The sequence below is a fragment of the Nyctereutes procyonoides genome, unplaced genomic scaffold (assembly GCF_905146905.1).
Source record: "Nyctereutes procyonoides isolate TBG_1078 unplaced genomic scaffold, NYPRO_anot_genome, whole genome shotgun sequence".
Classification (NCBI taxonomy): Eukaryota; Metazoa; Chordata; class Mammalia; order Carnivora; family Canidae; genus Nyctereutes; species Nyctereutes procyonoides.
In genome coordinates, this window is record NW_026575126.1 from 34914790 (window position 1) to 34939978 (window position 25189).

The following is a 25189-nucleotide window of genomic DNA, read 5'->3' on the forward strand; positions in this document are numbered from 1 at the left end:
AGGATTAGACTTTCTGTAAATCTTTTTTTTTTTAAAAAAGATTTTATTTATTTATTCATGAGAAACAGAGAGAGAGAGGTAGAGACACAGGTAGAGGGAGGCTCCATGCAGGGAGCCCAATGTGAAACTTGATCCCAAGACCCCAGGATCATGCCAAAGGCAGGGGCTAAACCGCTGAGCCATCCAGGCTGCCCCAAATTTCTGTAAATCTTGAAATTATTCCTTTCTAACCTGAAGTTTCTTGACACCTAGTTCTCTTATGGAAGTATACCTTATAGATGAAAATATTTTGCTCCTCCTTTTTTCTGAGGTATAGATGATCGTGTGGTGGTGAGAACAGGAATGTGTGTATGGGTGTATGAGAGAGTAAGAGGTGTGGATGTTAGTAGGAGGGGTTGATGGACAGATGAGTAGATCACTTAGATATGTGGATAGAGAAGGGTATGTATTATAGGACTTCACCTTCTCCAGCTACCCATTTTCTCCCCAGACTCTCAGGAAGTTCATAAGACTCAGAGTACTTTAGGAAACATACTTTAGGTTCTCTCATTGGTAAACTGGGTTGCTCTGGATGGGCCATTTAAAATGGGCTCCATATAGAGAGATTTAGCTACCCTTTATGAAAGACCTCAGAGGCTCAGATATTTGATTAGGCAAATTAGCCCATACTATAAATAATAGTTTACTGTTTTATCAATAATGTATATCTACTTCAAATATAGAGGCAGCTTTTCTGAGCAAGTAGCCACAGTCAGCATTAAAATTATATTACCTGAAGTTAAAAATACTGTGGTATAGGGATCCCTGGGTGGCGCAGTGGTTTGGCGCCTGCCTTTGGCCCAGGGCGCGATCCTGGAGACCCGGGATCGAATCCCACATCGGGCTCCCGGTGCATGGAGCCTGCTTCTCTCTCTGCCTATGTCTCTGCCTCTCTCTCTTTCTCTCTCTGTGACTATCATAAATAAATAAAAATTAAAAAAAAAATTTTAAAAAAAATACTGTGGTATAGTTATAATGTAATGTTGTAAATGTCTGTCCTATATAATTTTATAGAATGGAAGCTTCTTGCCTAGAACTGGCCTTGGAAGGGGAACGTCTGTGTAAATCAGGAGACTGCCGTGCTGGTGTGTCTTTCTTTGAAGCTGCAGTTCAAGTTGGAACTGAAGACCTAAAAACACTTAGTGCTATTTACAGCCAGCTGGGCAATGCTTATTTCTATCTGCATGATTATGCCAAAGCATTGGAATACCATCATCATGATTTAACTCTTGCAAGGTAATTAATTTAAGAATTAAAGAATTTTAATTCCTTCTCCCTAAATATCCCTTAAAAATATTTTCATTCAATTAAAAAAAACGAACTTAATACATTTTAGTGAGCTCTCATTCATAGCATTGCATTTTAAAACTAATCTTTAGGCTGATCACTGTTTAATTAAATGAATTAATGGTAGTGAAATGACCTTAGAGTTTAATTAAATGAATGAAAATTAATTAAATTTAAATATAGAAATGTCAGTTTTAAATTTTTATTTAAAGTAGCTAATGGGTCCTTCTTTCCTAAAGCATGTCAGTTGTCTTCTGGGAAAAACTGTACTCTGGATGCTTTATTTTTAACACCACTTGCTTTTTTTTTTCCCCCCCCAGGACTATTGGAGACCAGCTGGGGGAAGCCAAAGCTAGTGGTAATCTGGGAAACACTTTAAAAGTTCTTGGGAATTTTGATGAAGCTGTAGTTTGTTGTCAGCGACATCTAGATATTTCTAGAGAGCTTAATGACAAGGTAATAAGGAACATTGGATGGCAGGCCAAATGTTTTCATTGAACTTGCTTTGTGTTTTAATTCTATTTAATCTGTAGTTTACTAAAAGTTAATACCAAAAAATTTCATAGAAAAATAAAAGAAAAAAAATAAAAAATTTAAAATACCAGAGAAAAAAATAATAACACATTCTTCTTTCATAAGTAATCATTTGGTTCTGTGTGGATGGCCAATGTAAATGTTTCTTTCTCTTAATCATCAAGGATATTATAAATAAATACATGATCAGCATTAGAATGCCTGGCTTCTGATTTCAAAATGTAAATTCTGCTGATATCTTCATCTAGGTGGGAGAAGCAAGAGCACTTTACAATCTTGGAAATGTGTATCATGCCAAAGGGAAAAGTTTTGGTTGCCCTGGTCCTCAGGACATAGGAGAATTTCCAGAAGAAGTGAGAAATGCCCTGCAGGCAGCTGTGGATTATTATGAGTAAGTAGCACTGATGCATTCACGTGGCCCACCTATGCCTTGGATCTATCCTACATTCTTTATCCAATAATACATTTTTAAGTTTGGCAAAGGTTTTAGAATTATGGACTAGGGATGGCCTGGGTGGCTCAGCAGTTGAGAGCCTGCCTTCGGCCCAGGGTGTGATCCTGGAGTCCCAGGATTGAGTCCCACATCAGGCTCCCTGCATGGAGCCTGCTTCTCTCTCTGCCTGTGTCTCTGCCTCTATCTCTGTATCTCTCATGAATAAATAAAATCTTTTTAAAAAAAGAAAAGAATTATGGACTAGCAAATAAAAATAAACCATCAAATAGCTGCTAAATGTTATAGTGTTAGGTTAGTAGTAATCTCCCCTGAAAAGCTTTCCTTTAAACTGTTAACTAGTGCCACTTAGTGGCAGAAACAAGAAATATCAATCATTAGCCTAAGTTATGTGAAGTAAATTTAGTCTCTTACCAGGATTTCATAGAACTTCTTACATGTAAGGGTTCCAAGACTGACTCTGTTCTTGACTTTGAACAGAAGCCTGCCTTAATTGTTCAGTGAAGTATTCCCAGTTATTTACTATAATCACCCTCCATCATAGATATATCTTTTTATTTTTAAGATTTTATTTATTTATTTAGAGCACTTGTGTGCATGCAGTCGGCAGGAGGGGCAGGGAGAGGGCAAGAGAATCTCAAGCAGACTCCCTGCTGAGTGTGGAGCCAGCCATGGAACTTGATCTCAGAACCCTGAGATCATGACCTGAGCTGAAATCAAAAGTCAGATGCTCAACCAGCTGAGCCCTGCAGCCACCCCTTTCATAGATATATCTTTAAAATGTGGGGATCCCTGGGTGGCCCAGCGGTTTAGTGCCTGCCTTTGGCCCAGGGTGTGATCCTGGAGTCCCGGGATCGAGTCCCACATCGGGCTCCTGGCATGGAGCCTGCTTCTCCCTCCTCCTGTGTCTCTGCCTCTCTCTCTCTCTCTCTACGTCTATCATGAATAAATAAATAAATAAATCTTTTTTAAAAAGTGGCACATTATGGCTGTAAGCTTGTTTAAATTTTTTTTTAATTTTTTTTTGATTTTTTATTTACGATAGTCATACAGAGAGGGGGGGGTGGGGGCAGAGACACAGGCAGAGGGAGAAGCAGGCTCCATGCGCTGGGAGCCTGACGTGGGATTCGATCCCGGGTCTCCAGGATCGCGCCCTGGGCCAAAGGCAGGTGCCAAACCGCTGCGCCACCCAGGGATCCCTAAATTTTTTTTGATAAAAAGAATTTGATTTGTAAATCAAACCAATACATTTTTTTCTCAAATTTATTTTTTCACAACTTTGTTATCATTTAGGGAAAATCTATCACTAGTGACTGCTTTGGGTGATCGAGCAGCCCAAGGACGTGCCTTTGGAAATCTTGGAAACACACATTACCTCCTTGGCAACTTCAGGGATGCAGTTATAGCTCATGAGCAGGTACAGTGCAAGGCTTTGGATCCAGATCATTTTTTCCATCAGGTTTTGAACAGTGATTATTCTTTAGTTTTATTATAGCTGTATCTAATTAGAATTTTCTGTTTCAGCGTCTCCTTATTGCAAAAGAATTTGGAGATAAAGCAGCTGAAAGAAGAGCATATAGCAACCTTGGAAATGCATATATATTTCTTGGTGAATTTGAAACTGCCTCTGAATACTACAAGTTAGTGTAATATTTCTGTAGATAAATGTAAAATGAGTAGTTATACAAACCTATTAAATAATAGGCTTTGGGTTTAAAACTTGCATTTTGTACATACTAGCAGCAGGATCTTGTGCTTCTAATCCTCAATTTCTTCATCTGTAACAGATCATGCCAATTCCTTGCTTTTGGTATTGTGAGGATTGAATGAAAGACTATATTAACCATTTACTTTGCATAGGACCTGGTATTATTGTACCTTAGATTTAATGGTAGTATTATGATTCCTTTATATTTTTTTATCTTTAATTGTTTTTAAATGAAATTCTAAACTTTTAAAGTCTTCTTAGCCTGTTCAGCATGTGTGGTGTATATGCTTATATGCTTTTTCTCACCCAGTTATGTGTTTTCAGAAAAACCATGAGAAAGCCTAGTAACAAAAATATGCCCTAGTTTTCGCCAGGCATCTCTGAATTCTTTTGCCCACCATCTCACCCCCTTGTTGAACAGTTTGCTCATTCTCCTCTGTCCATCTTTGATCCTCACCATAAGCTGAGGCCCCATTCACTTACCTGAGAAGTTGGCAAACCCAGCTTCTTCTGGACAGTCATTCTGATCTATCAATACACTTGAAACATAGATAATAGCAAGGTATAGACTCTTTGACATTGTCCAGTCTATGCTTCTTAGTTTGGAGTTTTTTCTAATTAGTGGGGATTGAAGGCCCATACAGATGTTAGGCAGAGCCAGTTTAAAACATGGATACAGTGATTGATTTATATTTTATTGTTAAAGAATCCAGTGTGAGAGAGTTTGGGGCAGTTTGCCATCTACAAACAAAGGTAAAATTGCTTTAGGTCCATCAAAAAAATAGAATGTCATTCCAACCTACTATAAACATTGACCAATGGTTAGTATTTGTTGGTTAGTTAGATATGAAATATCTTCCCAAATAAAATATATTACTACATATAGAGTATATATTTTGATTTTAAATATTAAAATTTCTTATATTTTAAAGCAAAAGACATAGAAATGTCTTAATAAATGAACTACTTGTGTTAAATACTGAAAGTTCTGTAATAAAGCAGATGATGGCTATTTGACTAAAAAATATGAGTGTTAGGTAATAAAACTTCCTCCTCCTGCCCTCTTCATAAGTAGGCTAGAACTGAGGGAGGAACCTGCTTTAGAGCTGTTTTCAGGATCACACAAGAAGACTGTCTTAACATTTTAAATCTATATCCTTCAGGATAGAAAGCAGTAGTTGGGTAAGCCTACATTAGCAATTGAATTTGGTTGCAGAAGGACTTCTGAACATTTATAAATCAACTATACCCTCAAAGAGTAATGGTGTGCTAGAAAGATACCCCAGGATCTGAAAGCAAACCCAAAAGTCTTCCAAAAATGTTTGAGAGGGGACAATGTTAGAATAAGTGTGTAACCTCCCAAGGTAACAGCTTTGAAGGTATCACCATTAAATATATAATTTCAGGTTTGTTTGCTTAAAACCATCATATTTTATCATATACTTATTTTCATATAATTATAAATCCTATGAAATATTTTCACTATTGAGCAGAGATTATAGAAGTCATTTAAGTATTAACATTTATTAGCATCTACTGTGAACGAGATCTAAGCATTTCATATATATTAATTCATTTAATCCTCACAAAACCCTGTGGATATTTTCCCCATTTTACATATGAAGAAACAGAAGTTGAGTGACTTGGCCCATTACAGAGCTAATAGTTGGCAAAGTTGGGATTTGAACCCAGTTGAAACTCTAGGATTCACAATCTTAACTGCTACACTAGCTTCTCATTGACAATTCAATGAGTCTTAGGTAGAATTTGGTTAATGTTTAAATATGGTCTTCAGTATTTTTCATGAATCAATGACTAATGTTCTACGCATTAGAATTTTAACTATATATTTTAAATTTTGTCAAAATGCAAAGACAACCATGTGATTGCAAAGACAAGTTATGTAGACAAAATTCTCTTTAAGTTATGGCCATTACAACTGGGACAGTTTTTTTTAAATGTTAAAAATACTATATTATATAATCTTTAGAGGCATTTGACCTCATGTCAGTATTCCTTTTCTCTGAAGAATTAATAGGACTCTCCAATTTATTCTTAGAGTCTAGATTTGGTTTTTGTGTTTCTAAGACATCTTTTCATTTTGTCTGGAAGTATAGAGAAGTTATAAAATAGATTTACTTTAAAGGCAGGAGGAAAAGTGTGAGTTTTATGATTATTATAGCCAAAAATAAAAATGATCATTGTGAAAGAATTAACTTCTTTTTTTAGAAAGACACTACTATTGGCTCGACAGCTTAAAGACAGAGCTGTGGAAGCACAGTCTTGTTATAGTCTTGGAAACACGTATACTTTGCTTCAAGACTATGAAAAAGCCATTGATTATCATCTGAAGCACTTAGCAATTGCTCAAGAGCTAAATGATAGGTAAGTTATACACCTTTTTACTATAATTATAGTAAAATATAGATGCATCATTGAATCTCTAGAATTTTTCCTTTGTTTTTGTTTCCTTTGTTTTCCTTTTAATTCTTTTTTAAGGAATTTCTTGTTTTAGTCTCCTCCTCTCTATATTATTGTTTTTGAAGGGCTAGCATGTCTTAGAAGATTAGACTGGTCCATAGAGCCTTGAACCAAGATCAATAAATAGGTCACAAACTCAGTTGCCTACAAAGGTCGTCTTGACTAGATCAGTGTGGGAATTATGGTAAACTTACAGGTAAGGCCCAATGTAAAGGGAACATCTGCTCCTCAGCTCCAGCTCATTCTTGCCAGGCAGGACTGAAGATGTGTTATGTCCAGATATTCCTCTTTTTTAAAGAGAAGCTGGAAGTCCTGAGTTTTATATGAAATCTTCTGATTTTTAAATTTTGATGGCTATTTTTTTAAAAAAACTGTATGAAAAAAAAACTGTATGAAAAAGCAGTGTATCTCTACAGTCATTTAATCCGTGATATTTGCTTTAAGAAGACAGATTTTTACTTCAGTATGAAGAAAAGCTTCTCTAGTTGTTCAAAATGAAGTATACCACTTCAAGAGAGAGTGAGTTCTCTCTCCCCAGTGGTATTCAAATGTGGACTGAATGGTTACCTGGTAGGGCTATCATGGAAAGAAAATGGAGTCGTTTAACTAGTATCCCTGAGATTTTATTTTATAATATATGGTATGTTTTAAAAGAATGTTTCCTATTTATTTTATTTATTTATTTATTTATTTATTTATTTATTATTAAATGTTTCCCATTTTATTTTTTAATATTTTATTTAGGGGATCCCTGGGTGGCGCAGCGGTTTGGCGCCTGCCTTTGGCCCAGGGCGCGATCCTGGAGACCCGGGATCGAGTCCCATGTCGGGCTCCCGGTGCATGGAGCCTGCTTCTCCCTCTGCCTGTGTCTCTGCCTCTCTCTCTCTGTGTGTGTGACTATCATAAATAAATAAAAATTTAAAAAATATTTTATTTATTTATTCATAATAATCACACAGAGAGAGAGAGAGAGGCAGAGACACAGCCAGAGGGAGAAGCAGGCTCCATGCAGGGAGCCCAACGCGGGACCTGATCCCGGTCTCCAGGATCGCGCCCTGGGCCAAAGGCAGGCGCCAAACCGCTGCGCCACCCAGGGATCCCTAAATGTTTCCCATTTTAATATCTAATTTTGAGTTCAGTATTATCTGGGTATTCTAATGTCTCTAGTATGAATATATTTATGTTCTTTATATGAAAGACCAAATAAATCCAGAGCATTATTTATACCTTTAATTACTGCTAGATAACTTTTATTCTATACACAGCTCTTTCAGATAACTGAATGTTAGCTTTGAATTGTTTTGTAGAATTGGTGAAGGAAGAGCATGTTGGAGCTTAGGAAATGCGTACACTGCTCTAGGGAATCATGATCAAGCAATGCATTTTGCTGAAAAGCACTTGGAAATTTCAAGAGAGGTATGAAACTAAAAACCTTTCTGCTATTATGATTCACCAATTTGCAGAGGAGGAGGAAGTCCTATTATTTTTCTAGATCGCTCCTATATGACCTAGTAATAAATTTAAGTATGTTATTCCCTTGGCATAAGAACTGCACAAAGCATTTTGAGATACAGATCAGAGGTCTGTTTGCACTGGCCTTGATGTAGGAAGACAGGAAGGTAAGGCCAGGCATGAGGAAATGGAAAGGTTGCTAAAATATGCCCCCTGTTTCTACATGGAAAAGTAGATGGTATAGAAAGAAAAACTTGTTTTGTTTTGTTTTGTAAACATGGTTTTTATAATCAAGGATTGGTTCCTATTGCAGTTCTGCCACTTTCTGGCTATTTGAGCTTGGAAACCTTTTCTGAGCTCGTTTCTCTCATTTGTAAAATGGGAAGAACAATACCTAACTTGCAGGTATTAGAGATAGCGTCTGTAAGTGCCTAGTGTAATGTTTAGTGCTGGCTTAATACATACTATTACTATGGAATGGAAACAAAATATTCTTTTTTTTTTGAAACAAAATATTCTAAGGAAATTTTAATCCTGTGGTGACAAGTTAATGTTATCACAGAATAAACTACATTATTACTAAGTGATTGTAGAAATTTAACTAATATTTAGAGAATGAATTAACACAATGTAATTAGTTTTCCTATTGCCGTATTTTTGAAATTTCCCTTTTCTTTAAAACAATTACTATTGAAAAAAACCATTTTGTTCAGTCTCTTAATTCTAATATAACTATTTCATTTCTTTGTATTTTATTCGAGTTTTAGGCTCACAACATTTTCAGCTAATCTTCATAATTCTTTGTCATTAATACTACTCTAAATGTTGTGGTTGAAAAAAAAATGTTTGTGGTTGTAGGTTGGGGATAGAAGTGGTGAACTAACAGCACGACTGAATCTCTCAGATCTTCAAATGGTTCTTGGTCTAAGCTACAGCACAAATAATTCAATAATGTCTGAAAATATTGAAATTGATAACAGCTTGCATGGTGAGTAATAGGTCTTCACACCCAATTTCTTTATCCTCAATTACATTTATATTACGTATCACATGTTTATCATATCCAGAGAGAATATTACAGAGGAAGCTCAACTTTTTATAATACTTTTTTGCTTTACCCCAGTCCTATTAATTTATCAATAAAGAATACAGTATTTTACAGCTGTTATCAGGAAGTTAGGAATGGTAAAGGTATTTTTTAATACATTTAAATTATCTATAGGCTCACTGAAAAATTTATAAATGTGAAGATGACAAAATCAAAACATTTTTTAAAATTCAAGTGTTTTTTACATATTTGATTTTTGTATAGCTCTTTTCTTCCCATTTAATTTCTTTTCTTTTTTTTTTTAAGATTTTATTTATTTGAGAGAGTGAGTGAGTGAAAGCAAGCAGAGAGAGGGAGAGGGACAAGCAGACTACACTGAATGTGGAGCCTGACTCAGGGCTTGATCTCATGACCCTGAGATCATGAGCTGAGCTGAAATCAAGAGTCATTCACTTAACCGACAGAGATATCCAGGTGCCCCTCCCATTTACTTTCTAAAGTGATCTCTTAGTATTATTACTATTTTTTTTTTTAATCCAGAAAACTGGGAAATATTCTTTAGGTCAGTGCCTAAAGGAAGATTTGACATTGTTACAGGGAAAACATGCTTGAATGTCTCTGTTTCTACATGAAAAAGATTGTACTTTTTTTTTTTTAAGTAAGTCTTAAATCGCATGTGAGGCTTGAACTCATGAATCGCATGCTCTACTGATTGAGCCAGCCAAGTGCCCCCCAAAATTCTGCTTCTGATTAAAGAAATAAGGACATCAGATTACATTTCGAGCGCTCTGTGATTGTGTGAGACCCCATTATACAGATCTGGTGGAGGCTCTAAAAATTCTCAGTCTGAGAAAAGTCACCAATTCACATCAGTATTGGGACTTGAAAGTTGGTGACAAATTGAGCTTTCATCTTTCTAATTTCTCTAAACCCATATAAAGAAAGGAAGAAGGAAAAGAAATCAGTAACTAGTCGTCCTGTTAAGACTGAAAGAACATTCAATGAAAGATACTGAAGTATGAGCAGTGTATGGACTGTGTGCTCTGCAGCATAGTAATGGACTAAGGGGTTCCCTAGGTTTAATTTTCAAGGAGGCTGTATTGTAATAGTTCTTATATTTTTAAAATTTTTTTTATTTATTTATGATAGTCACACACACAGAGAGAGAGAGAGAGAGGCAGAGACATAGGCAGAGGGAGAAGCAGGCTCCATGCACTGGGAGCCCGACGTGGGATTCGATCCCGGGTCTCCAGGATCGCGCCCTGGGCCAAAGGCAGGCGCCAAACCACTGCGCCACCCAGGGATCCCTACTTCTTATATGTTAGCAGACTATCACTTGTTCTCCTGGACCATTCTAACTGTAGACTCATTACTTTGTTCCCACTTAAAACAAAACTTGAAAATAGTAGTTCATTTCTTTACTTCTTCAGTTCCCATTCACTACCCATTCTCTGCTCAACTCATTTCACTCAGGCTTTGGTTCCATCATGACACTGAAACCTTTTCAAGGTTACCAGAGATCTCCATTTTACCAAATCACTGCTCAGTTTTCAAATGTCAGATTACTTGATTTCTCAGCAATGTTTCCTACTGCTGATCATTCCCCTCGCAAAATATTTTGGTCATTCGGCTTCCAGGATTATCCTCCTTTTTTTTGGTTTGCTCTCACCTCACTGGCCACTCTCAGCCTTCATTATTCTCTCCTCATCATCCTTTACCCTTGAAATTTGTAGTGCTCAGAGATCAGTTCTTGAACCTCTTCTTCCTTCCCCTACCATCTAGTAGAACTTTCTGTGAAGATGGAAATATTATATATCCTGTCTGTTCGCTATAATGGCCTCTAGCCATATGTGGTTCTTGAGCACTTTAGCACTTGGTTATTGCAAAAGAGAAAATTAATTCTTAATATTATTAATTGTAATTAATTAAAAATTTAAAAGCCACATGGGACTAGTGGCTACTGTATCAAACAGCACAACTCTAGATAATTTCATTCCGTTGGTTGGCTTTTATATCTTCTATATAGTGATGATTTTCAAATTGATGTTTCCAGTCATAATTTTTCCCCTTATGTTTGAGATTCACATATGTAACATTTCCATTTGAATATCTAATTGGCATCTAAAACTTAACCTGTCCAGAACAGAGCTCTTGTTTTTTCTTCCCACACATGTTCTTCCTCCAGTCTGCCCTATCTCAGGAAATGGTACTACCATTCATCTAAGTCTTCAGGCCAAATACCTATGAGTCATCCTTGTTCCTTTTCTTCCACTCACTTCCTACATCCAGCCTATCAGAAACCTTACCTTCCAAATATATGCCTAATCTCTATTACAATGTTCACTGCAGCAATCTTAGTACAAACTGCCAACGTTTCCCATTAGGGTACTAGCCTATCAACTATTTCTCTTCCATTCATAATCCCTCACACTGACTTTTTCACACAGCAGCCAGAGTGCTCTTTTAAAATGTAAGTCCCTGGGTGGCTCAGCGGTTTAGCGCCTACCTTGGGCCCAGGGTGTGATCATGGAGTCCCAGGATCGAGTCCTGTATGGGACTCCCTGCATGGAGCCTGCTTCTCCCTCTGCCTGTGTCTCTGCCTCTTTCTCTCTCTCTGTGTCTCTCATGAATAAATAAATAAAATCTTAAAAAATAAATAAATAAAATGTAAATCATGTTATTTGTCAGTTCAAAATCCTCCGATGATTTCCCATCACACCTAGAACCAAATCCTCACTTGTCACCATGGTTAAGGCCTTATGGAATCTCAGCCTACTTCAGCATCACTTCCTACCACTCCCCTCTTTGCTCTTTGTGGCTGTATGAAGACAGGTATTTTTTGGTTTCTTTTATTCATTGCTGTATCTCCAGTGCCAGGAAAAATCTGCTGGCTAAAGGAACTTCAAGGAAACACCAGTTTCTGGTGTTGGCTCAAGGTAGAGAAAGGGAGTGTTCCTTAAGAATCTGAGTTCCTGGGATCCCTGGGTGGCGCAGCGGTTTGGCGCCTGCCTTTGGCCCGGGGCACGATCCTGGAGACCCGGGATCGAATCCCACATCGGGCTCCCGGTGCATGGAGCCTGCTTCTCTCTCTGCCTATGTCTCTGCCTCTCTCTGTGTGTTACTCTCATAAATAAATAAATAAAAATTAAAAAAAAAAAGAATCTGAATTCCTAAGCCTGCCTATGTACTGGTTTGGAATTTGATTTATTCTGCCTGCATGGTGTAAGAAACCCCAGTCCACTCAAGTGCAAAGGGGTTAGAAATGCTCCTAGAGGGACGTTGGGCGGCTCAGTCGGTTAAGCATCTGTCTTCGGCTCAGGTCATGATCTCCGGGTCCTGGGATCCAGCCCCACATAGGGCTCCCTCCTGGGCAGGGAGCCTGCTTCTCCCCTCTTCCTCTGCCTGCTATTCCCCCTGCTAGTGCTCTTGTTCTGTCAAATAATTAAATTCTTTACATTCTTTAAAAAATATTTTTTAAATCTTTAAAAAAAATAATAAATAGTTGAAAGGTCTGAGAACACCAGTATTGAAATGTGGGTAATGGAAACTCTTACTCAGTATTGATAATGATAGAAATATGTCTACTCTCAAGAACAGTCTGACATTCTGGTAAAGTGGAGGATGTACTAAGCATATGAGCAACAATTCTACTCACAGTTACATACCACCAATACCCAAACTAGAAGAAACTGTTGCTCATGTCACTAAGATACATTTCCAAGAATTTCTTTGGGAGTGCTGCTTATCTGATTTAAAAAAAAAAAATTGGAACCAGTCTATAAATCTCTGTCCCCAGTAGAACAGATAAAGAATTTCCTAGTCCTAAAATGGTAATGAAAATTAAACTGGGGATGCCTGGGTGGCTCAGTGGTTGAGCGTCTGCCTTTGGCCCAGGGCATGATCCTGGAGTCCCAGGATCGAGTCCCACATCGGGCTCTCCATATGGAGCCTGCTTCTCCCTCTTCCTGTGTCTCTGCCTCTCTATCTCTCATGAATAAATAAATAAAATCTTAAAAAAAAAATTAAACTACACATAGCAACTTGGCTGAATCTCAAAAACATAACGTTGCTTGAAGAAATCAAGTTAGATGATATATACAGTATGGAAGCATTTATTTATTATAAGCTATATTGCTTAGAGATCTATTCATATGTAATAAAAATATTAAAATTACAGAGAAAGAGGAAAGTTATAGAGAGAGTCACAGAGGAGGAGTTAGATATATTTTTTTTAAAGATTTATTTATTTATTTATTCAGAGAGAGCGAGAGAGAGGTAGAGACACAGGCAGAGGGAGAAGCAGGCTCCATGCAGGGAGCCCAACGTGGGACTCGACCCCGGGTCGCCAGAATCACACCCCGGGCTGCAGGCGGCGCTAAACCGCTGTGCCACCAGGGCTGCCCACAGAGGAGGAGTTAATGTGTTGAAAATGGTTTATTTCTTAAGCTGGGTATTAGGTATCATATATTCCTTATATCATGTCTTTAAAATATTGATCTTTAAAAGACTGGATATGAAAATCCTCTATATTTAGTGATTATTGAAAAAAATTGAGAATTTTTTTAACTTTATTATCTAATTCATTCTTAAAATAGAAATGAGTAACTTAGAGAAGAGTAACAACAGGGGCACACCTGCCTGGCTCAGTTGGTAGATCATGCAACTCAATCTCAGGGTCATGAGTTCAAGCCCTATATTGGGCATGGAGCCTACTTAAAAAAAGGAAAGAAAAGAAAGTAACAATATAGTACTCAGGATGTTATTTTCATTTGATTTGGGTTTTTTTCCAGTTTTACTGAGAAATATTTGATATACATGACTAAGTGTAAGGTACTCAGCATGATTGCCTCATTAACATATGTAATGATCACCACAGTAGGTTCAGCTAACATCCATATTCTCATACAGATAGAAAAGAAGGGAAAAAAAGAAAAAAAAATTATTCTTGCAATGAGCACTCTTAGGATAAACCCTCCGAGCAACTTTCCTAAGTATCATATAGCAGTGTTAACTATAACACTAATACTTACTTACCTTATAACTGGAAGTTTGTATCTTTTGACCACCTTCCCCTCCCCTACTCCCTTCCCTAACCCCCTCTGTTTCTGGTAAACTACAAGTTTGAGATCTTTTTTCTAGTTCAGGTATTTTCTTTTTCTTCTTCTTTTTTTATTTTTGATTTCCACTATAAGTGAGATCATACAGGATTTTTCCTTCTTATTTTTTTTAAGTCTATGTGGATAGTATAAAACCAGTTATTATAAAACACCTTTTCTAAATTAAGGGGTAATGTTAGTAACCAAAGTCAGTTTCCAACCAAAATGTAACTTCCTTACATCAAAGCATTTTAGAGGGAGTGGATATTCTATTTTTATGTAGTTGGTATGGAAAATTATTATTCTTAAAAGAATACATGTTTGTACGTTTCTTGCTTCCATATGGGCTTGTTTTACACACTTTAAAATTGAATAACCTAGAGATGCTGAACTTGTAGTCTTAAGGGGTCCCCAGTTTATTTGAATTATTATTTTTTTTTTACAAAGGTGCACGCCCCAAGTTTGGACGCCGACACAGTATGGAAAACATGGAACTTATGAAGTTAACACCAGAAAAGGTTGGCAGCTTTTATGTTTTACATTTCTTGAACTGTTAAAATCAAATATTTAAATAACTTTTAACTTAAATGAATAGTATAAATAAACCTTGTCTTGTATAGGTATCACTTTAAAATTTTCCTTTAAAAAGAATCAGAGAAAAAATAAATAAAAATAAAAAGAATCAGAAAAAGTACAGTCCAAAAAGAATGTGTATAACATGTTGCCATCTGTATAAGAAAAGTATTATGCATATATATTCTTTGTAGATACATACAGCCTTTCTGGAAGAATATGTAAGAAACTTGCTAACAACTGCTTCTGGGAAAAGGACTGGGTGTCTGAATTAGGAGAGATATTTACTTCATATATAGCTTGAACTGTTTGAATATTTTAACATGTACATGTATTCCTTTTTTTTTTTTTAACTAAAAGAAGATCAGAAAAACTTAAAAAGGTTAAGAGGTCCCCCCCCCCACTGCGTTAACAGCAACATTATTGCAAGGTTAATGATATTTATGAACAAGCTATATTTTCTAGCTACATTTCTTAAAAGCATTCTCTTAGCTAACAACTTTTATTCAAGATCTTGTCTGGGCTTTTTCTCTTTTAACATAACATAATTTTAAAAAGGTTATTTTTCTTTATTATTTTTTATTAAGTTTTTAAATTCTGGTTTAGTTAACATACAGTGTTACGAGTTTCAGATGTATAATATAGTGATTCAATACTTCTGTACACTACTCAGTGCTCATCATGCCAAGTATACTCTTTAATCCCCATCACCTGTTTCACCCATCCCCTCACCCTGTAAAAAGGTTTTTGAAGAAAAAAATGAAGGCTGCTTGCTTCCACTTTTGCTTAACTTAATTTTACATTGTTAAGGTAGGCTGTTCTTCTGTGGTATATTTTATAAAATATTCTTTATAAAATTGGCTCATTATAATAACTTCAGAAAATTTCAGCAAGGAAATTAAAATTATGAGTAATCTCACCCCCTAGTGGTAACTACAGTTATTAATATTTTGATTTTTATTCATCTTGCATTTTTATATGAATATTATATTTACAGATCTTATAATACATAGTTAATACATCATTTTCATGCCATTAAACATTTTTCTGCTGTATTATAATAGGCATATGATTTTTTTAATATTGACATTTCTGTGGAAATAGTTTTCTTAAGACTAACATCTAATTAACTTGAATTTATAGCCAATATATTTTATTCCAAACAATTAAAGTTGTTCAAAAACTCTGAAGGACTTTGTGATTTCCCGCAAGTATCTACCTCTTATCTTGTCAGTTCCAAAGCTATCTAATCTGCAAATTATTTTTTAAAAAAACTTTTAAGTCAATTTAGGTCTCTTTTCTTATTCTTATTCTTTTTTTTTTTTTTTTTTTTTTTTACTTATGATAGAGAGAGAGCGAGAGAGAGAGGCAGAGACACAGGCAGAGGGAGAAGCAGGCTCCATGCACCGGGAGCCTGACGTGGAATTCGATCCCGGGTCTCCAGGATCGCGCCCTGGGCCAAAGGCAGGCGCCAAACCGCTGCGCCACCCAGGGATCCCTCTTTTCTTATTCTTATAGGAATGTACTGATTAATTTACTCTTGTGCCGAGCTCTGTAGGGTACTAACTGTAGATTCCATTAAGAAGGTGACCAGATTCAGGGGATTCCTAGGTGGCTCAGGGGTTTGGCCCAGGGCACGATCCTGGAGTCCCGGGATCGAGTCCTGCATCTGGCTCCTGGCATGGAGCCTGCTTCTCCCTCCTCCTGTGTCTCTGCCTTTCTCTCTATATATATATATCTATCATGAATAAATAAATGAATAAATCTTTAAAATAAAAAAAAAAGGTGACCAGATTCAACTCAAAGTTGGCTTTTCCAAGAGCCAAATAATGACAAAATTCTATCTTTAAATATGTTTGGGATTAGTTCTGTGTTTTCTTTTCCTCATCATAAAGTTGCATCGAGTTATTTCATTACTGTCAACAAAGTAAAAAACCATTTATAAAGAAAAAGAAACATCTGTGTTAGAGATGCTTCTTAAGAAAGCATAGTTGCAGGGAACTCTTGCAGACCGCAGATGTTGGAAAATGCCTTTTTGCTACTCTCACATTTGATTGGTCATTCTGCTTACTGTGGAATTATTGGTTAGAAATAATTTTCTTTCTTTCTTCTTTTTTTTTTTTTAAAGATTTTATTCACGAAACATAGGCAGAGATGTAGGCAGAGGGAGAAGCAGGCTCCTCGCAGGGAGCCCAATGTGGGACTTAGTCCCCAGACTGGGGTCATGCCCTGAGCCTAACACAGACGCTCAACCGCTGAGCTACTTGGGCATCCCTTATTTGGACTTCTCACAGAAACACTAAAGAATACAGACTGGAACAATGTCCTCAGAATTATGAAGGAAAATTATTTCCGGGACACCTGGGTGGCTCAGCAGTTGAGCATCAGCCTTAGCTGGGCATGACCCTAGTCTGAGGATTAAGTCCCTCATCAGGCTCCCTTGCAAGGAGCCTGCTTCTCCCTCTGCCTGTGTCTCTGCCTCTCTCTGTATCTCATGAATAAATAAATAAAATCTTTAAAAGAGAGAGAGAGAGAAGTCCAAATAAGTATATAGGAAACATTTAAAGTTTTTCACATTTCTACTTGGGATTTAGGTGTTCTAACATCTGGGGCCATTTACTGTCTCTAAAATCAGGAGACCTTGAAGTCCACTCTAGCAGTAGTATCACCTTCCCCTTATAACCTGTATAAGAAAAGGAACAGAGGGAGAGGAAAAAGCTTCATTTGATGCAGATAGCTTGGTTTCCTCACTAGCTGCCTGTCTCTCTGAGGTATGGTAGCCTGAGGGCAGGACCTAACTAATTTATGCCTCATGAGGTAACTACAAAAAAAGCATGTTTTATCAAATTATCAGTTATTACATAACATAGACCTTTGGATTTACTTGCAAACAAGACTGAAATGTTAAAGTTGCAAATGTCACGTAGCTACTGTACATACTGTATGTTTTCCTTTCTACTCAGTAAATATTTTTTATATTGAGTCTGTTTTTTAGAGGTTAAGTATATTTAAACCAGATCTAGGCCTATATAAATTGCTGATTTGATGGTTTTTGCCTATTGAGAATTTAGTAGTTAGTGAAAACAAAAAGTATCACCAAAAAATTGCTACAGCTATGTAAGTTTTAGATATTAATTTCTACAGTTTAAAATTCTGCATATGTCCAAAATTTCCAGTTGTAACATTTTTAATTAACTCTTATCCAGAATAAAAGTTGCTCTTTCCCTGACCAAATTTAATTTAATTTAATTTTATTTTATTTTTAAGATTTTATTTATTCATTTATGAGAGACAGAGAGAGAGAGAGAGAGGCAGAGACACAGGCAGAGGGAGAAGCAAGCTCCACGCAGGGAGCCCGATTTGGGACTCGATCCCAGGTCTCCAGGATCATGCCCTGGGCCAAAGGCAAGCGCCAAACCGCTGAGCCACCCAGGGATCCCCTCAAATTTTATTTTTATGGGATTTTGGCAAACTCTGTTTTATTACTCTTAAGTTCTTAAAAGTCACCATTTTAATGTTTTGATAATGAGAAGTCCACAGTATATGTTTGGTATAATCTGTTGAAATAGAAATACTGGCAAAAAGGAATTTATTAAGAGATCTAAGCTGCCTCACACACTAAATGGGCGGTGAAGACAGGTTCATATTATAGAAAACCAAAGATAGCTTTGTTTTTTCATGCCCTGCTTTCCATTTGTGTTTATAATTTTATAGGTACAGAACTGGAACAGTGAAATTCTTGCTAAACAAAAGCCTCTTATTGCCAAACCTTCTGCAAAGTTGCTCTTTGTCAACAGATTAAAGGGAAAAAAATGCAAAACTAATTCCTCCACTAACATTCTCCAGGATGCCAGTAATTCCATTGATCGCCGAATTCCAAATTCTCAGAGGGTACGTATAATAATAAGTTTTTGAGTGTTGTGCTTCAAGTATCTACATTTTAGTTTTCTTGTATTCAGACTGAATATTCCGTAATTTGTATTAGACATTTAATACAAAATACTGTTTTTATTCAAAGAAGTCTTGCATATTTCCCTATCTTTTCTTTTTCAAGCTAGAAACTATAATTACTCCATTCATGGATATGTTGCTTTACTACTTTGGATAGTAATTGTTTGTCATTGTTTGCAAAAATACTATTTTATTTATTTATTTATTTTTTTACTGCAGTGTCTCCCAGTAAAACTGTCCTTCTTTCAGTTTAGAAGTTAGAACAAATTAAACTTAGAGGTTGAAGGATTTTAAAATACTAATTTAAGATAGTATCTGCTAGCATCAATTTCTATTTATACTGAAATTATAATAGAATTAAAAACTATTTTGATGAAAAGTGATCACAGGACTCAGATTACTAAATATAAGTATATAATATTTTATTTCTAAATAATCAGAAGTATCTTTAATTAAGCTAACCTGCACTCTGATAAAAGAATCAAAATAAATCACAAAGATGATACTTCAAATTATCAAGTCCATTTTTCAATGAGAGCTTTTGGAAAACTTATGGTAGTCTTTTCTTTCTTTCTTTCTTTCTTTCTTTCTTTCTTTCTTTCTTTCTTTCTTTCTTTCTTTCTTTCTTTTTTTTTGACAGCTTTCTTTTGGTTCTCTTATCAGCATTCCACCTATGTCTGTACCCTGGTGGTGTCCTTTGTCTTGATTTTTATCAGTAGTTTTTTCCAAGTATATGACTAACAAAAGGAAATATTATGGGGTATATAATGGACCACGAATATTTTTTTAGACCTACAGCAGATCTCAGGGGCATACCTTTGTTCAAGGTTTGAGGTCTTAACTAAGCCCACTTAGCCCAACTGAAAATGTCCATACTTCTGAGGCCTCCCTGTGTTTTGATGTTCAGAATTTTGAATTCAAGCCTTTTTTGCCCCTAGGAAAGTCTTGTGAGTGATTACAAGTGCATCTGACTACAGCTTATGTACATACTTAATCCCAGTCCTCAAACTAAACATGTTAAGAACTGTACTCTGAACCCCTCCTGTTTCCCTTATGTATGCCATGTTCTCTGTCCCCCAGGTTAGGAACCCAGGTGTCATTCTAGACTCCCTCTTTCACTAACCACATCCAGTCAATCCCTGCATCCCTCAGATCTGCCTCCGGCCCCTTCTTTCTGAAAATAAACCTCTGCTGCTATGTATGTCATAGTCCTTAGTGCATTACTACATCTCTTACCCAGATGTTTGGAATAGGCAACCGAGCTGATTGCTTTCCCTGCATTAACCTCTGCAGCCATTTGGAGGGGCCAATTCTGTTTCTGTTCAAAGCTGCTTAAAATTATTATTACCAATGCTCCTCTTACTTCATATAGGATAACTTGTTAGTATGTCATACAGAGGCTCTTGTTTGGTGGTCTCTTCCCACCTCTTCACCTCTCCTACCCCCTTCAGTTCATTATCCCCTGAACACTACAAACTTTTAGCATCGCATATTAATCAGTATGAAGCATATACCTGTAAATGTGAATTCATTCTTCAGGAGCCAATTCAAATATCACAGTTTCCCTAAAGGATTAGTTTTGCCCATCTCCTGAAGCCTATAATTTTTTATATAAATGTACTTCTACCATAATACTTATATCATTATGAAAAGCAAAATATTTTTTATTAAACATTGCATCTGTCATTTTAAGCTTTGAAGCTTCCAAGTAAAGTATGACTGGTTTCCTTCTGCCCTAAATATTTATTTATATGAGGTTTATGTTTTTTAAAGAGCTTCAAATCTTTAAATATAATAAAGGACCTTGGAAAATCGCTATGCTTTGTTAGTTTTAAGTTCTTAGATTAATTTACTTTTAAATTCTTTTGTAGAATCTTAGAACTGAACTTTGAGCCTAGGATCACTAATATTTATATAAATCTTTTAGTATCTGAAGTAGTTCCCCAGAGTCTGAGGTACATTTCTTTAGCCTTAGAAATTACAAGGATTAAAAACTAAAATACATAACTAGAATAAATAAAATATAACGAGAAATGCTTTTTATTAGTTGGATTGAAATAACTTTATTATCAAGGTTGCCATCTTGAAATCTTTATAATGAAAATGTCAATTTTTATTTTTAATCTTCATCCTTTACCTTTTGCATATGTATCATGATTTTGCTCCATTGATGATGTGATGATAATGCTGGAATATTAAGATTTTTCTCTCAATATTTCAGAAAGTCAGTACAGATACTATTGGAGATGAAGGGTTCTTTGACCTGGTAAGCCGATTTCAGAGCAATCGGATGGATGATCAGAGGTGCTGCTTACAAGAACAGAGCTGTGGGCCAGCTTCAAATGCAGCATCTTCCACTCCCCCTAGAGTGATGCTTAAAAGTGAGTAATTGTGCTTCTCCCCCAATTTTAATAGTTTCCTTTGATATTCGTGTGATTTCTTTCTGAGAGTTCAGTTTTCTTCAGTGCAAGTACAGTAAATGAACCTGAACTCAGGTGTATCTGAAATGCTGGTATTTCTTCAGTTCAGAACAAAGTTTTGTTTCAGTTCCCCTAGGTTTATCTGTATTTTAGTTCAGTGCACTTTCTACCAACTAACATACTGTCTCCTTAGAGTCTTTGGGACTGGGAAAAAAATCTAACTTTAAAAGTAAAAATAGTAAAGGGAAAAATTTAAGTTATACATATCTTATAATTCTGTGTAAATCACAAATGCTTCCTATCTGGATTTTTAAAAAGCCAAGACAGACTGAGGAGAAACCTATGACTAAGGTGGAAGCTAAGGCCTGCCTGAGCCTTAGAAGGGTTACTTAAAATTTTCTACTTCAGCTACCAAAAGACTTCCTCTGCCATAGACCAGGACTTAACTCTTAGTTAGCTAAATGGTTCCTATCCAGGACATAGAATAAAGACTGTCTCATTCATCCTCACGGGAGAAATGATATAAGACAATGTATTACCTTCTGAAATCTAGCCCCAGATCTTGTAAAGTTATCTTTTTTGGGGGCAGTAGGCTCCATGCCCAGCATGGAGCCCAACACAGGGCTCAAACTCACGACCAGAAGATCAAGACCTGAGCTGCGATCAAGAGTTGAACACCTAACTGACTGAGCCACCCAGGCACCCCTTGTAAAGTTATATTTTGAGTGGACATAGATAAAAAGAAATGTAGTCTAATCTGAATAACCTTTAAGTGAATCATCTGAAGTACTCTGGGATTTGTTCTTCCCTACCTGCCCATATCATCAGGCCCCAGTGTATCAGTGACTCTCAGTGACAAAGCTAAAGCAGGGGGACAGAGTGGATGTTGGGACTGAACAAGGCTGAAAGGAACTATATGTATATTAAAAATATGCTTAAATATTTTTGTGATGTTACGGATTTTTTTCCTATTCATAGCACCATCTGTTTCCATGGTGTCCCCCAACACGGATGAGTTTTTAGACCTTCTTGCCAGCTCACAGAGCCGCCGTCTTGATGACCAAAGGGCCAGTTTCAGTAATTTGCCAGGGCTTCGTCTGACACAAAACAACAATAAGTCTGTACTTGGCCACCTGATGACTAATGACAACAAAGAGCCTGATGAAGATTTCTTTGACATCCTTGTAAAATGTCAAGTATGTATGCATATTTTTGTCATTCTGTGTATGGCTCAGATACTGTTGAGAGTTTTGGCAGTATTATAATTCTAATCTGGGAAGGGCTTATTTTGTATTAGGGACACACTTACCATTCAGACTCTTTAGATTCCTATGGTAGTTTCTTTGTATCATTTTGGGTGGTGAGGCAAGATGAGATGTTGCTGATGACTCTCTGAGCTGTGGTGGAGAGGAAACTAGGAAAGGTAGGGAAGGAGACCTAGAAAAGACACCCTCTTTTATAAATGGTAGGAGAGAGTATCAGGAAGAGCCAGTGATTAATGGTGAGAGTCTAGCGGGAGCCCTTTCTAGACTGCTTTAGGAGAAATGCACATACCAAGATAGCTTTCATTTTTAGTTATTTTAATAATTATTTGCCAAAATGGTTAAGGAATATCTCAAATGGCTTGAATAGAACCAGAAAAATAATCCTTATTTTCACTAAAGAGACATTTCCTCTGTCTGACCCTGATTCTGTGTGTTTTCTCATTCATAAAAAGATGAGGTAATGACATAATGACACATACATACTACCTACCTCTCATTCATTCAACAGAAAATTATTGAGTGTACACTGTGTTCTTGGCACTAGTCTAGACATTTGAGACACATACTTGGCCTTTAAAGGAGCCTACATTTTACGATCCTTTAGGAGAGACAGTAAATAAGTCTGTACATATGTATAGATATTATATGTCAGACACTGATACTTGCTATAAAGAAAATTAAAGCCACATAAAGGAGTAAGGTATCTAGTGGTGGTGGTGGTTAGGGAAGATGTTCCATGTGAACAGAGATCTGAATGAGGCAAAACAGCCATGTGAATATTTAGTGGAAGCATTCCATGCAGACACAGCAAGTCTCTTCTTGGCTATAAAAGCTTAGCAGGTTCAAGGAGTGGCAAGGTTGCCAGTATGACTGGTGTGGAGTGAATAAAGGGTAAGGGAGAGCAGTAGGAGATGAGGATGGAGAAAGAACCAGCCTAGATCTTACAGGCTATGATGAGGTCTTGTATCCCAAATGTGATAGTAAGACATTGGAGGGTCTGGAAGATCATTCCAGCTACTGCTGAAAGTATGTGAAGTGCCAAAGAGTTAGTAGGAAAACCAGCTAGAAAACCAGTATGGGGGGATACCTGGGTGGCTCAGTGGTTGAGCATCTGCCTTTGGCTTGAGGCATGATCCTGGAGTTCTGGGATCGGGTCCCACATTGGGCTTCCTGTGTGGAGCCTGCTTCTCTGTGTCTCTGCTTCTGCCTGTGTCTGTGCTTCTCTCTCTGTGTCTTTCATAAATAAATAAAATCTTGAAAAAAGAAAAAAAAAGAAAAGAAAGAAAACCAACATGGGTAATTCAGGGAAAAGATACTGGTGACTTTGACTAGTGTAATGGTGTTAGGAGAGATGATAAATAGCAGTTGAAATAGGGATATATTTTGGTATATAGCTGGTATTAAAACTTTGGGAAGATAGTATCTAAAGAATAGATAAGGAAACACGAAGACTAAGCTCTGGGCATTACAAAATTGAACGGAATAGAGGAAGATAAGCCAGCAAAGCAGCCATCAGCCTGGAGGAATGCTTTCACTAAATATTCACATGGCTGTTTCACCTCATTCATATCTCTGTTCACATGCCAGTCCTGGAACATCTTCCTTAACCACCAACACCCCTAGATACCCTACTCCTTTATATGGCAAAGTGTTTTAAGGAATGTTCACCTCTGTCAAACACTGCTAAGAAGCCAACTAAGATGATGGCTGATCTTCTAGATTTGGCAACATGCAGATTATTAGTCATTTTGAAAGACACTGTTTTAGGGACATGATGGGGACACAGGATTGAGGAGGTTGAAAATATGGAAAGTGTAAAGGGGGAAATAGTAAACATAGGATAGAGGTGGGTTTTTTTTTTTTTTCCTTATTTTGGGAGTTAATACTGCATGTCTCTTGATGTAAATGATCAAGTAGAGGGAAGAACCAGTGATGCAGCAGAGTATGGGATAATTGAAGTTTTTGTGCAGGTGAGAAGGAAAGCAGAATATATATATTTACAAATTTAGAGGTAGGTGTAGATAGGACTTCTCTCTGGTTGTTTTTATTTTCTTAGCAAAGTAAGAAGTAGGGACATAATTGGAGATTGGGGTTGAAGCATTGTGATTTTGAAGAAGTTACTTTGAGAAACTGAAAGCATATTGACCAGGGAAAAGTAATAGGATTATTGAGCTACCCTGAGGACTCATTTGAAATTCACTGTCACTGAAGTAAGACAGGTCAGTACAGTGGTGTATTTTCTCGAGGCATAACCAGTTACTTAAGGATACAGAGATTTAATCAAGGTCAGGATTTTGACAGAATAGGATGGAGGGAGAGAGAAACACATGCCAGGGAATGATTTTAATAAGGGACTTGAAATCTAGGCTGCATCTAAGAAGGGAAGTAAGGAAATGAAAGGTTTAGAAGTGAAAAGTGACAGTGATCCCATGGGTTTTTAAAAAATTCTAAAGACCCATAACTAATTACAGACCATCAGATAGATATAAATGAAGCAAAAACTGACAGCGTTAAAGGGAGAAGTGAACATTTCTACAAAAATAGTTGGAGCACCCTCTCTCAATAATAAGTAGGACAGCCAGGCAGATGATAAAATGAACAACACAATAAACCAGCTAGTTCTTATAGAACATACTTTTTTTTCTCTCTCTTTTTTTTTTTTTTAAGATTTTAGTTATTCATGAGAGACACAGAGAGCAGGCAGAGACACAGGCAGAGGGAGAAGCAGACTCCCTCCAGGAGAGCTCAATGTGGGACTTGAGACCAGGACCCTAGGATCACACCCTGAGCCAAAGGCAGATGCTCAACCACTGAGCCACTCAGGCATCCCCAGAACATACATTCTTCTCAAGTGCATATGGAATATTCTCCAGGATAGCTCAGA

The 25189-nt window shown here is 36.8% G+C and overlaps 1 protein-coding gene across 5 annotated transcripts in view; it reads left to right on the forward strand.

Annotated features, from left to right (window-relative positions):
• The window catches only part of GPSM2 (G protein signaling modulator 2), a 49465-nt gene that overhangs the window by 18633 nt on the left and 5643 nt on the right, over nt 1-25189 (forward strand). For all 5 annotated transcript variants that reach the window (XM_055339292.1, XM_055339288.1, XM_055339289.1 and 2 more), the window contains 12 exons: nt 1054-1275; nt 1647-1782; nt 2109-2251; nt 3605-3728; nt 3836-3951; nt 6249-6404; nt 7808-7916; nt 8811-8940; nt 14544-14614; nt 18384-18560; nt 20842-21001; nt 22019-22236. In XM_055339292.1, the coding sequence (XP_055195267.1) occupies nt 1055-1275; nt 1647-1782; nt 2109-2251; nt 3605-3728; nt 3836-3951; nt 6249-6404; nt 7808-7916; nt 8811-8940; nt 14544-14614; nt 18384-18560; nt 20842-21001; nt 22019-22236 (1761 nt within the window). In that variant the 5' untranslated portion in view covers nt 1054. The remainder of the gene's footprint in view (nt 1-1053; nt 1276-1646; nt 1783-2108; nt 2252-3604; nt 3729-3835; nt 3952-6248; nt 6405-7807; nt 7917-8810; nt 8941-14543; nt 14615-18383; nt 18561-20841; nt 21002-22018; nt 22237-25189) is intronic.